At 44.3% G+C, this 13,247-nt stretch overlaps 1 protein-coding gene across 2 annotated transcripts in view; it reads right to left on the bottom strand.

The window, feature by feature from the left end:
• CDK8 (cyclin dependent kinase 8) overlaps nt 1-13,247 on the bottom strand; it is a 422,329-nt gene that overhangs the window by 312,615 nt on the left and 96,467 nt on the right. For both annotated transcript variants that reach the window (XM_030200323.1, XM_030200322.1), the window contains exon 3: nt 1,647-1,757. In XM_030200323.1, coding sequence (XP_030056183.1) covers nt 1,647-1,757 — 111 coding nt within the window. The remainder of the gene's footprint in view (nt 1-1,646; nt 1,758-13,247) is intronic.

Below are 13,247 nucleotides of genomic sequence, written 5' to 3'. Positions count from 1 at the left end.
CAGCGGAGGTGAATACCTGTTTCAGGATTTGCTCCACTTCTGATCTTGTGGTTCTTTCAAGACTGAGCCAACCTCCACCGAATAGTAATCTTTTGGTCACACCTGTGACCAAAATATCACCCTTAGGGAGCTGCAGGAGCCTATAAAGTTCCTCCCTTGGCAGTGGGTAAAGTCTACTCAGGTGCTGGGTCCCCCTCAGGATGCCCTCCTAGGGCTTCCCATTCCAACAGCACCATCTGGGAAAGAGCTATATGGAGCCCAAACACCTTAGTCAGTTTCCATACCCCTTCCAAGATCAGATGCTGCCCAACACGTCTGGCTGTCTCCAGACGAGATTGGCAGCATCAAGGTCATTGAATCAATCTGTTGATTGAGTTCATCTTTCCTAAATACTGTGACCATTAGGTAATCCTCTCCCTCTGGGCAGTGGTCTTCCTGTTATTTCAGGGCCTCCTCCTCTGGCAACAGCTGTTGACTTTCCTCATCAGAGCCCCAGCTGCATGTGGGAGACTAAGATGGGATTGGAACCCTGACCGAGCTTTCATTAGCGCAACTGGCCCATCTGGCAGCATAGCTGAGAGTCCCTTGAAAGCCTTGTGGCCCTAGGGGAAGAGCTCCCCGCCTGCATAGGCCAGGCTTCCCATATCCACAAGAACACTGTAGTCCAAACCCACTCCAAACCAAGAGCACCCAGCAGCCTTCCCTGTGGGAGATCAACCTGAAGGGCAATATGTCCATCGCAGGGGAAGGTCTCCTTTGATCTCCCACCTCCATCTACCCACCAGCTAGGGTTACTCCTACGCTCTGATAAGTTAGCACCAAGATGATAGTCATTCCCACTGAAATCAAGGGAGATGCTGCCACTGCACTGCCCTCAGCACATACTGTGGCTCCTAATCAGCTTTCCCAATAGGATCCGTTTCAATGGGAGGAACAAACTGTACCAGAAAACTGGCGCAATTGGGACAAAAGAAGCCAGAAGCACTGCTTAGCTGCCAGCTCCCTCAGGACCCACCACTTTCATAACCCCGGCATGTGTGCATCTCTCATTGTAAAGTGCCTAGCCTGACTCACCCAGAGCAGGATGGCCACTTGTCCCTGGGACCCCAACATCAGGACTGCCCTCAATACTCTAGCCCCCATACAGGGCACCAACTCCCCATAATCTATGTGTGCTTTTTTTTTTTTTTAATAATGATACATTTTATTGTTCTAAACAAGTATGAGACAATAAAGAAGCAGTCAGAAAGCCAGAATTTTTTGTCTACAGGAGGAGGAATGAGGAGGGAAAGTAGTAGATGGTGTCACCAAAGGGAATTGTGCAGGGGCTGTCAGGTAGATGATGTTAGCAGCACACAGGAGCTTGCTGGGATTTTTGGGAACTGCGACACCCAGGAATGAAGACTGGCATATTTAGGGCGGAGCAGCACAGAAGAGGAGCAGCTGGGGAATAGATGATAAAATAGAGGGGGCTTGCCAGGAGGTAAGGGGACTGTGAAGAAGCAGAGTAAACAGTATAAAAAGATTTAAAAAAAATAAAAATAAAAAGCCATGAAGAATGTGTAAATTCGTCTTATACTGTAGTTGTTCCAATTATTTTGGTTCTTACATTAAAGTATAATTCTTAAATGCAGCATTTTCCTTACCCAGAGATCATGTTCAGCATAATCAAAAAGAAGCCATACTTTCCTATCAGCATGAGACAGGAACACCTTTTGCAAAGAGATAACGTTTGGGTGCTTCAGTTCTCGAAGCAGCTGGAAAAAAAAAAGAAATAAAATAATGACAGTAACATATCATGAACGACTGTGGTAAAAAAAACAAAATACACTTATTCTTGGCCATCAAAGGCAGATTTCAAAGCACGGTTTGTAAGTCACAGAAACAAACAGGATACATAATGAAAGAAATAGTTGTATTATTCAAACCTCAATTTAAACTGGTTTTACATACATCCCTTAGCACGTCAGTGATATTATATAAGTCAAATATTTGAAGCAGTGGCATGAAGTCAGTCACCTAACACAAGTGGGCACATACCTGACATCAAAATCTCCTTTGGGAAATATGAACTCCCCCTCAAATCACAAGTCAGGAACCTTGGAATACAGCTAGACTCAACACTTATTCTGATCTCTTAAATCCAAGCAACCTTCAAGAGCTGCTTCTATCATTTGCAACAACTACACTGCCTCTCTCCTTACATTGGGAAGGCAAGTCTTGCCTTAGTTGTGCATGTCATGATAACATCAAGACTGGATTACTGTTCTGTACACTGGTCCGAATACAAAGGGTCTGCACCAGCTCTAGTTAATTCAGAATACTGGAGCAAGACTAAAAAAAGGTAAATCTTTACCATAGACAACAGATTACAAAAATGCAAGCAAAAAGATTACAATTCTTAAAGCGTGAACACACATAATATTGCCCTTAAAAGAAGCTAATTTGACCTTCAGCGTCACTCTTATGGCACTAAGGTTCCTAAAGATGATTTTTTTTAAAAGATAGATACTTGATAGTAAAAAAAGAAGTGACACAAAACTAGTACATATCGTTCAGGAGGAACTTCACTTTCTAAATATTACAAGAACAATCCAGAACTAATGAGTGAAAGCACTTTTTCTATAGTTGGTTCTTGTCCGCATCATTTCTAAATTCAACTGTACCTCACTATTTTAAAAAGGCTAGTGTGTAACTGCTGAACAGACCTGTGTTGTTCAGGGTGTTTTCAATCAAAAGCAGTCAACCTAAGCTTCTATGCAAGCATTGCCCTCTTCTAAAAAGTATTATTTTTGGCAATGTAGATAGAACCTCTAAGTGTATGGTTACTCCCTTTTGCAGGGAAACCTTTTTTGTATCTCAAGTTACCACTCCACTATAGAATGGCTTAGAAGTGCAATCAAATCAATCTGGAAATGAATTTATATGTCCATGTTGCCCAGGGCACTCCCTATAACTAGTAGGGAGCCACACTAATAATACAGAGCACTGAAAAACTCTATAGTCCCAAATTCCTATGGGGAGCAACACTCTGCAAAGCTCAAGGAGACCCCCACCAAATCTAAAACGTATTTACAACAGGTCTTCACACAGTGAATACTATTCCAAACTAAAGTATATTCTACTGAAAACAAGCGCCAGCATCAGTATTATCAAAATAAGTAGACAATGTACATGTTAATAGTACAAGAGCACAAAATATACACAGTTAATCTAAAAGGAGGGAGAAAAACATCAAATACAAATAAAAGGTGCAAGAAAATTTGAGGTCCAATGCAGTCAAGTGTGCTAGGCTTTGCGCAGAGGTTAACTTGGCTTTTGCAAACAACTGTGAGTGACCTATACTGAAACAATTTGTGCGCAAAGCCTTGGGTAGACAGCAGTGCACAGATAACAGAAGGTCTGAGGAGGAGTAACGGGTTAATCCGTTCTTCTGTAGTCAGTGCCAGTGTCAGCTTTGTGAGTCCCTGTACCGAAGTCAGTGCCAGTGTCAGCTTTGTGAGTCCCTGTACCGAGAAATGATCCCGGTACGAGGACTTTGGCCCCGGATTCTGCTTGGCAGCCGAGCAACCCTGAAGTTCACCTGTGGTGACCGCCATTCCCCGGGAGTTGAGCCCAACAGGTGCGGGCGGCCAACAGGACTTACACAAAGAGACAAGAGGCGGGGCCGCGGGCAGGTAGCAGATGGGAGAGTAAACCAGGCACGGGCAACGTGTTTCAGGCAGGCAGCAGACAAGAGTATAGACCGGGTCCAAACAAGGTCTCACAGGCAGGCAGCAGACAAGAGAGTACACCGGGTCCAAGCAAGGTCTCACAGGCAGGCAGCAGACAAGAGAGTACACCGGGTCCAAGCAAGGTCTCACAGGCAGGCAGCAGACAAGAGAGTACACCGGGTCCAAGCAAGGTCTCACAGGCAGGCAGCAGACAAGAGAGTACACCGGGTCCAAACAAGGTCTCACAGGCAGGCAGCAGACAAGAGAGTACACCGGGTCCAAGCAAGGTCTCACAGGCAGGCAGCAGACAAGAGAGTACACCGGGTCCAAGCAAGGTCTCACAGGCAGGCAGCAGACAAGAGAGTAGACCGGGTCCAAACAGCATCGTGAGGGCAGGCAGCAGACAAGAGAGTAGACCGGGTCCAAACAGCATCGTGAGGGCAGGCAGCAGACAAGAGAGTAGACCGGGTCCAAACAGCGTCGTGAGGGTAGGCAGCAGACAAGAGAGTAGACCGGGTCCAAACAGCATCGTGAGGGCAGGCAGCAGACAAGAGAGTAGACCGGGTCCAAACAGCGTCGTGAGGGCAGGCAGCAGACAAGAGAGTAAACCGGGTCCAAGCAGCGTCGTGAGGGCAGGCAGCATGGCTGCCGATAGTCGAGGAAATCGTTAGCTCCAGAGACTTCGTTGTGATCGACTGATATTTGGCTGTGGATTGGCCTGTTTTCAGCTGGGTCTGTGCCTGGCTCAGTCCAGGGTGCCTGGGGAGCTTGTTGGGTTGCTGACTGGCCTTCCTTGGTGGCCACCCAACCCTACCCATTGCCAGCGTTGCCGAGGCCCGATCTTCTCCTACAGCGCCGATCTCCAGTTGCAGAGCTCCGCCTGCACTCCGATCACCTCCTGCACCTCTTCCACTCAACTGATCTTTGTGTGAGAAACTGACCGGCGTGGGAGGAGCGGAGCGCCACATCAGCTGATCGGGGAGCCGGAACAGACGGTCGAGGAGAGCAAGTGAGGTCGCTTTGTGTGGGGAATCTGCCTCTGCCACCCTGACCCTAGCAAACTACTGGCCTGTTCTTTCAGAGTTGTTCTCCTGGGCCCCGCCTACACTACCGGCTGCTCAGCTGTGCGGCTCTTCCTCCTTCTCCTGTCTGGTGGAGCAGTGACGGTTGTCCCTGGTCTGGAGGACCTCGCCTGTTGTGACTCTGGAGGAGGAACGTTTGGATTTGCACCACTAAGGATCCTGACTGGCTGTGGATGTTTCTACTTCCTACTATCAGACTGCCATTATTTCCTGCATTGTGTACTTCATTCGCCTCGTCCCTGCAGCTCCCATCTGATTGGTTACCGGCTTCTGGTCTGAGGCTCTAGCAGTATTGCCTTGGATTATATCTCACAACAGATTTTGGATTTACATCTAAATTCTGTTTCACCTCATCCTCTGATTGGTGCTCGGCTTCTGGATTGAGCCTGCTGTCTGCGATTGCTGTTCCTCCACAGTCCCATTGATAGATGTCTAACATCTGCACCTGCAAGTTGCATCCACCTCTTCAGCCTCTGCAGCAGCCGGTGCCACTTCAAGAGCCCACTATCACTAACTGCCTTCAATATGGACATGTTTAAGTCTTTCTTTGCCTACTATTTTCTTTCGTTATTTTCCTTCTCTCTTTCCGTTTCTCCCGTTGAAAACAATTACATTCCCATCCTACATAATCCATATAGATTACCAAGCCGCCCTTCCTGTCTTTCTGTCAAATGTTTGTTGCATGGCAAGTATTACCGTTTCAAGAATTCACCAGCCAAAGACCGTCAACTTATAAACATTTCTTCATTGCAGTCCCTGGCGCCCTCCTGTTGTACTATCCTTGTGGGCTACGCAAATGCCAGATCTATGGTCAATAAAGCTTCAATTTTTGCTGACTGGATCACGCTAGATAACCTTGACCTGGTCTTTATTACAGAAACTTGGGTCCAAAATCAACAGATCCTATTTTGCTTGACTTATGCCCCTCAGGTTATAAACTAGTCCACTGGCCACGGTCTGGGAAGAGAGGTGGAGGTATTGCACTTATTTATCGCTCCACCGTCGTTATAGAACCCATTGCAGACTCCATTACACCGCAGCTTGAAATCGCTTCTGTGAAAATCCTTAATAATACCTTATTTAGTCACCTGACCTGTATCTTGTTATACCGGCCACCTAGCAACTGGAACGAAGCACAGCCTATTTTTGCAGATTTCATTTCTAATACGTGTTTGTCCAGTCCCAATGTACTCATCCTGGGAGACATTAATTTGCACCTTGAAAACTATTCCTCTACCCACACGCGTGACTGCTTAGACTTCCTTCATTCTTGGGATTTCTCCTGCTGGAATTCTCAAGCTACCCACTCAAAAGGTCACACTCTTGATCTCCTCTCCCTCAAATCGGCTAATCAGCACAATTTGCAAATAACCAAAGTCCTTTGGTCAGCTATCCCTTGGTCAGATCACTCCAAGCTCAACTGTTCCATTTTGTGGCAGGTAAAAGATCCACAGCGCACTCAAGCCCTAACGTCGTACAAAACAAGAGGGTATATTGACCCAGAGGTATTCTGACAGTGCATCTATGGAGTCAGTTTGGCCTGACCCGGTGTATTCGGAAAGCTTCTTCCTCAACTGGGACAATCGAAGCAGAAGCATTTTGGATACCATAGCGCCCCTCAGAACGCGTTCAACAAAAAGGAAAGTGGCTGCCCTATGGTTTAATCATGACCTCAGAAAACTCAAAACCAATAGCAGACAACTCGAAAGGGCCTGGAGAAAGCACCAGGACACTCAACATCTTAATGCATGGAAGCAATCTCAGAGAATGTACAAATTAGGCAGTCTAAAAAACACTATTTTAAAACCAAGATAGGCCCGGATTACAATGATATGAAAAAGCTCTACTTAGATTGTAAGCTCTTCGAGCAGGGACTGTCCTTCTATGTTATATTGTACAGCGCTGCGTAACCCTAGTAGCGCTTTAGAAATGTCAAATAGTAGTAGTAGTAGTTGTTAATAAATTAACTGATACTACTACGCTTACATCTACAAGTAAAGGTATCCCATGAGCTGCAGATCTAGCCAAGTTTTTTCAAGAAAAACTCATAAAATTACAGAGTTCCCTTCCAAGGAGTAATTACAGCGTTAGTGATTTTATTAGTGGCCTGGATTCGGGATCCAATGAGCATCCAGCAGACCATTTGTTTTCACACTTCTCACCTCTTTCTGTAGATTCCGTTAAGCAGGAGTTCCGCAGATTTTCCAGGAAATATTGCAAGCTGGATGTTTGCCCAAACTACTTACTCCAATGTGCCCCTACCTGCTTTCTAACTGACTTGACGCTACATCTCAACTTAATGCTTGGTAATGGCCCTGTAAGCTATGGAAACATCTTACTTACCCAGTACCCAAAGATGCCAAGAAAAAAAAGCAATGACCTGTCCAACTATCGGCCGATTGCATCTATTCCACTTTTCGTGAAACTAATGGAGAGCATGGTGAATAAACAACTCAGTGAGTATTTGGACAAGTTCAATAATTTGCATAACTGACAGTGGGATTCCGTCCGCTCCATAGTACTGAGTCCGTGCTCGTCACTCTCCTGACTAACTTTAAGAGGGAAATAGCTGTTGGAAAGAGTATTTTGCTTTTACAGTTCGACATGTCTAGTGCCTTTGATATGGTGAACCATAACATCTTACTGCGGCTCATTGATTACTTTGGCGCCAGTGGAAATGTATTAGCCTGGTTGAGAGGCTTTCTAACCTCAAGAACTTACCAAGTTAACTCCAGCTCTAGCTTATCATCTCTTTGGAAAGCAGACTGTGGCGTCGCAGGGTTCCCCACTTTCGCCAACTCTCTTCAACATAATGTTGATTCCTTTGGCCATGGCCCTTTCCAAGCTTGGGCTCAACCCGTTTATTTATGCAGATGACATCACTATCTTTATCCCTTTTAAAGAAGACCTAAGCGAAATTACCAATGAAATACGACTAGGATTACACACCATGATTGACTGGGCCAACTCATTTAAATTCAAACTCAATACTGAGAAAACTCATTGTCTAATTCTCTCCTCTCCCTATAACAAATTCACGCCCCCAACATTAATCACTCCTGAGCTTGTCTTGCCAATCTCGGAGTCCCTAAAAATATTAGGTGTCATTGTTGATAGAACCTTAACCCTGGAGCAGCAAGCAAACTCTACAACCAAGCAAATGTTCTTCTCTCTTTGGAAGCTTAAGCGTATACAACCTTATTTCCCTAGAGAAGTATTCCACAGCTTAGTTCAATCACTAGTTATAAGCCGCCTTGATTACTGCAAAGGAATCTATGGGGGGGTGCACAGACATGCTCCTAAAAAAACTACAAACTGCCCAGAACACAGCAGCTAGGCTCATCTTTGGTACAAGAAGATTCGATAGTTCAAGACCACTGTGTGAGAAGCTGCACTGGCTTCCTGTGAAGGACTGAATCGCTAAGAACCACTAATAGAAGCAAAAGAGAGGCCTCTGGACAATTCACTCATCTGATTGAGGGATTATAGATGACAAATTAATTAAAATTTGCACTCTGGTGCACAAAATCATCTACGGTGAAGCCCCTGCTTATATGGACACCCTAATTAACCTGCCGCCTAGGAACTCTCACAAATCAGCTTGTTCATACCTAAATTTCCATTACCCAGTTTTTTGAGGCCTCAAGTATAAGACCACCTATGCATCCTCCTTCTCCTATCTCAGCACTCAATTGTGGAATGGGCTGCCTCAATTGGTCAAACTTACTCCTGATCACCCGACCTTCAAGAAGCGCCTCAAGACCTTCCTTTTTGGTAGAGCATACGCTTCACACCCACCTGGCATCTCTTCCTTCTGAATTCCAACTGTCATAGCGATATATTGTTCACCACTACTCTTTCCCCCTCCTTAGCTATTTCCCTTTCTCTCTTATGACGTTGATTGTTTGTTTGCTGAATTGTTGTATGTTTTTATGGACTGATGTACGCCACATTGAGCCTGCCCATGGGTAGAAATATTGTGGGATATAAATGCTATAAATAAATAAATAAGGTCTCACAGGCAGGCAGCAGACAAGAGAGTAATCCAGGTATAAGCAAGGTCTCACAGGCAGGCAAGCAGACAAGAGAGTAATCCAGGTATAAGCAAGGTCTCACAGGCAGGAAGCCGATGAGAGTAACCCAGGTATAAGGTCTCACAGGCAGGAAGCCGCAGAGAGTAACCCAGGTATAAGCAAGGTCTCACAGGCAGGCAGCAGACAAGAGAGCAATCTAGGGACAAGATCTCACACCAGCAATACAAGCAAGGTCTCACACCAGCAATACAAGCAAGACAGCAGTAAACAGAACGCTTACTGGGTTGAAGCCGAAGCAACAAGGGAGAGGGAAGGTTCCTAGAAATAGTATAAGTGTCTGACGTCAGGATCGCGGGGGAGTGCCAGATCACGCTGGGAAGGAGCGCAGCGTTGTGCAGGGGCGTTAACAATGGGACGTGCAAGGCAAGCGTCTGATGTCAGCAGGCCGCGGGAGAGCACTGAATCGCTACGGCAACGCGCGTTCCCGCTCCACCGAAGGGCTTGACCGGGACCAAGATGAAGGACATGAAGGTGAGGAACGTGACAGCTTGCAAGGATTTCGTGCCTGTTCTTCTCTTTTCCACAAACATTTATAACATACATTTTTTCATTGGTTTTGTTGAAGAGGAGGAGCTGAGATAAGAGGTGTGTTGGAACAAAAAAAAAAAGCTGAAATATTATGTACATGATAGAATGTCACTCTATACATTAGTATTAGAAAAATGTGTATGCAAAATATATTCTTCCAGAACCAAGGAACAGGCAAAGCGAACAGGAAGAACCTCTACGTGTACAGTACAAGAAAAAAGGCTGGCTGAAGGACAATCCAACACAGAAGATGGTGCTTTAAAAGATGCTTTTATTTGATGCCTGGAAACAAAGGACCGGACACAATCCGTGTTTCGGCATCAAAGAACACCTACTACTACTACTACTTATTTCTATAGCGCTACTAGATGTATGCAACGCTGTACACTTGATCATGAAGAGAGAGTCCCTGCTCAACAGAGCTTACAATCTAATTAGGACAAACAGGACAAATAAGAGATAAGGGAATATTAAAGTGAGGATGATAAAAATAAAGGTTCTGAACAAGTAAGGGTTAGGAGTTAAAAGCCGCATAAAAAGGTGGGCTTTTAGCTTAGATTTGAAAATGGCCAGATATGGAGCTTGACGTACCGGCTCAGGAAGTCTATTCCAGGCATATGGTGCAGCAAGATAAAAGGAACTGAGTCTGGAGTTAGCGGTGGAGAAGAAAGGTGCAGATAAGAGAGATTTACCCAGTGAACAGAGGTCCCAGGGAGGAGTGTAGGGACAGATGAGAGTGAAGAGGTACTAAGGAGCTGCAGAGTGAATGCACTTATAAGTCAATAAAAGGAGTTTGAGCTGTATGCGGAAATGGATAGGGAGCCAGCCTCAGGGATAACAATAGTGTTCCAAAAGACATACATAAATAAAAAAAAACAAAACAAAACAAAAAAAAATATATATATATACACACACACACACACAGTGCAAGGGTCTGGGACCAAAGAAATACATGCAGTTAACCGGAGCGTGCACTTAACCATTGTGACCCAAAGAAGCTTGACATCTGATAAACATATAACATATGTACAGTACTGTTTATTATACATACAGTCTCCGTTAACTGACGTTAGGCTTACTTGAAGTAATCAGTCCTAGTCCTCTGTACACTCTTGTGTCTGTGAGTTCCATAGACTACATCTGCCAGACGGTAAAAACTGTCATAGCACTGACATCCAGTGGCATCCGGATAGGCCCGCACGGTGTTGAGACTCTCCAGCGCTCTTGCAAAAGTGACAGGAGGTTGTTGAATTTCGTCAGCATGTGCCTCGCTGCTCATTTCATCATCTGTTTCATCATCAGCCGTTGCCTGCGTGTAGGTGCATATCTCGACATTAGTGCTCTCATCAGCTGTTTGCAGATCGCAATTAACAGCTACGTAGTGATAAAACTCCTCTTCAGTAACACCGGCTAGGATGTCAATAGCCTATTCATCTGATGTGTTTCAACAGCTGCATCTGTTTCGGCCCTCTCCACATCCTTAACAAAGCTTGCCCGCTTGTAGCAGTTCACAATGGTTGCCTGTGTAACATGATTCCAGGCTTCTTTCTGTATATGTAGGGAATCCAACAGTGATAGATTACGAGCCAGTTCAACAGCACGTTTATCCTTGCCAGTCTGGTCATCCATAACTCTCATCAGACGACGTAGCACAAGAGCCCGATAATGTTGTTTGAAATTGGCTATTATGCCCTGATCCATAGGTTGGATCAGAAAGGTAGTGTTTAGTGGCAGGAAGACCACCTTGACATTAGACAGCCTGACATCACATCTGACGCTTTTGTGCCCGCATTCTAGTGTCTAACTTCTTTAGCTACTGCTTCCAAATTTCCCCAGTCATCCATGAATTTGCTTAGCCTTGTATGACACAGGAAGTCGTTTAACATTCTTGAAGCAATGGGGCTGTTTGCTCTTTCCAATGATGAGTGGTTCCAACTTCTCATTCCCATCCATATTGCAGCAAAGGAGGAAAATCAGTCGGACCTTCAACGTTTTACTTCCTGTAGTTTCGGCTTGTTTGAATGCAAGTGTTCCATCAGGAATTGCTCGCCAGTAGAGACCGTTTTCGTCAGCATTGAAAATGTCACGAGGTGCAAACTCGTTCAAGACGGCAGGAAGAACTGAAACAACCCAATTTTCTGCACCAAAGTCATCAGCATCTTGTTTTTCACCATGCTGTTTCTTGCATTTTATGTTGTTCCTCTCCTTCCATCTTTCCAACCATCCAACAGTGGCTTTGAATTCAGTTAGTCCAAGACTTTCAGCTAGCTGATTAGCTTTCTCCATAAGCAGTGGACCACTGACTTGAGAAAACCACCGAAGACCATCTTCTACATCCTCAGCTTTTCCTGCCCGTTTTCGTTTCCTGTGTGGATTTGTATTGTTTTGCCAGTCTTCCAGAAGCTGATATTTCTGCTTCAAGATACGTGAAATTTGACTGGGATTGACACCATATTCTTTAGCAATAGATGCTTGACTTTGTTTGTTTTCTAATTTTTTAAGAACTTCTATTCGTTCAGCCAGTGTTAGTGTCTTACAGTTGCGCGACGACTCCAGTTTACACTCTAACAACATTCTTTCACTCATTCTGCCTGTGGCAGTTAACCAACGAGATTTCAAATTTACCGCCCCTTTGTCACGTGCCAATCGGCTTCCATATTCCATGTGCGCGCTTATGCGGAGTCTTTCCTGCAGAGGAGCGGGCTTAAACAATGCATATAAGCAAATCTTGCACTCATCAGTGGTGCGCTAAACCGAAGTTTGTTCCCATAGAAATTGATGGCGCCAAAAACAGGACCGAAGTACGGCATATAGTTAAACAGAGCATGCGCTTTTCTGACGTGCACTTAAATGGAGTGCACTGTATATATACATATATACAAACATACACACACGTTGCAAAATGTATACATGCTACAAAATATTAATAAAATAAATATAAAAAGACAGGACTGGCAGCGAATAAACTCAACTAGGGATATAAAATCCAGAAAAATTACATTAAAATAATGCACAATGAATATTGTTAATGGTGGACGTTGCACATAAATTAAGAAACTAAAAGATATCAAATGAACCGTCCATGGACTAACCGGCTTAGTAAAAACAAACATATGATATTTATGAGACATAATGACAGACAGCACCCATGAAACCAAAGAGATATACCCATCAAATGGTGTGCACCACATGGAACATGTGTGTATGTAAACAAAAGGTGACCTGGACAAATAAAAAGAACAAGATAATGGAAAGAATTAAAAAAAGTACATAACATCCTGAAAGGAAGAGACAAGGAAGAACCTGCAAATGAATGAAACCACCGAAACCAAAAATAGGTAAATACTGACAAAGGAAAAAGAACAAGGCAAAAATTAATCCAAGGTGAATAAAAACTGCATTGAATATAAGAGAATATAGTGGCCGTTTACCAGAAAAAGAAACTAAGAAACCAACGACATGGTGTAGAAACACGCAGCTCTACATGGCTCAAGATTTTAAAAATGAATAAAACAAAAAGAAAAATACTGCAGCCAAATGAGTGGCCAAGAAATGCCTTGAGGAACAACTGCAGGACAGATCGCTGATACGAGCAGAAAGAAAAAAATGGTAAAAAGATACAGACTCGGCAAAGTACTAAAAACTAAAAAATTTAAAATAAAGTGGAAAAAAATGGGGAAGGTAACATCTACCGGGAATAAGTCTGACTGGGTCATGCTCTCCAGGAGAGGGTTCATATTTATAGGCTATACATGCCAATACTCTGGTGTGTTGAAAAAAAATCTATGCAATGTGGGGACACAATCTTAATTTCAAAATGCTCTGTGGTT

Source organism: Microcaecilia unicolor, chromosome 4 (assembly GCF_901765095.1).
Source record: "Microcaecilia unicolor chromosome 4, aMicUni1.1, whole genome shotgun sequence".
In the NCBI taxonomy this organism is placed as follows: Eukaryota; Metazoa; Chordata; class Amphibia; order Gymnophiona; family Siphonopidae; genus Microcaecilia; species Microcaecilia unicolor.
This window is presented reverse-complemented; position numbering and strand designations above follow the sequence as displayed.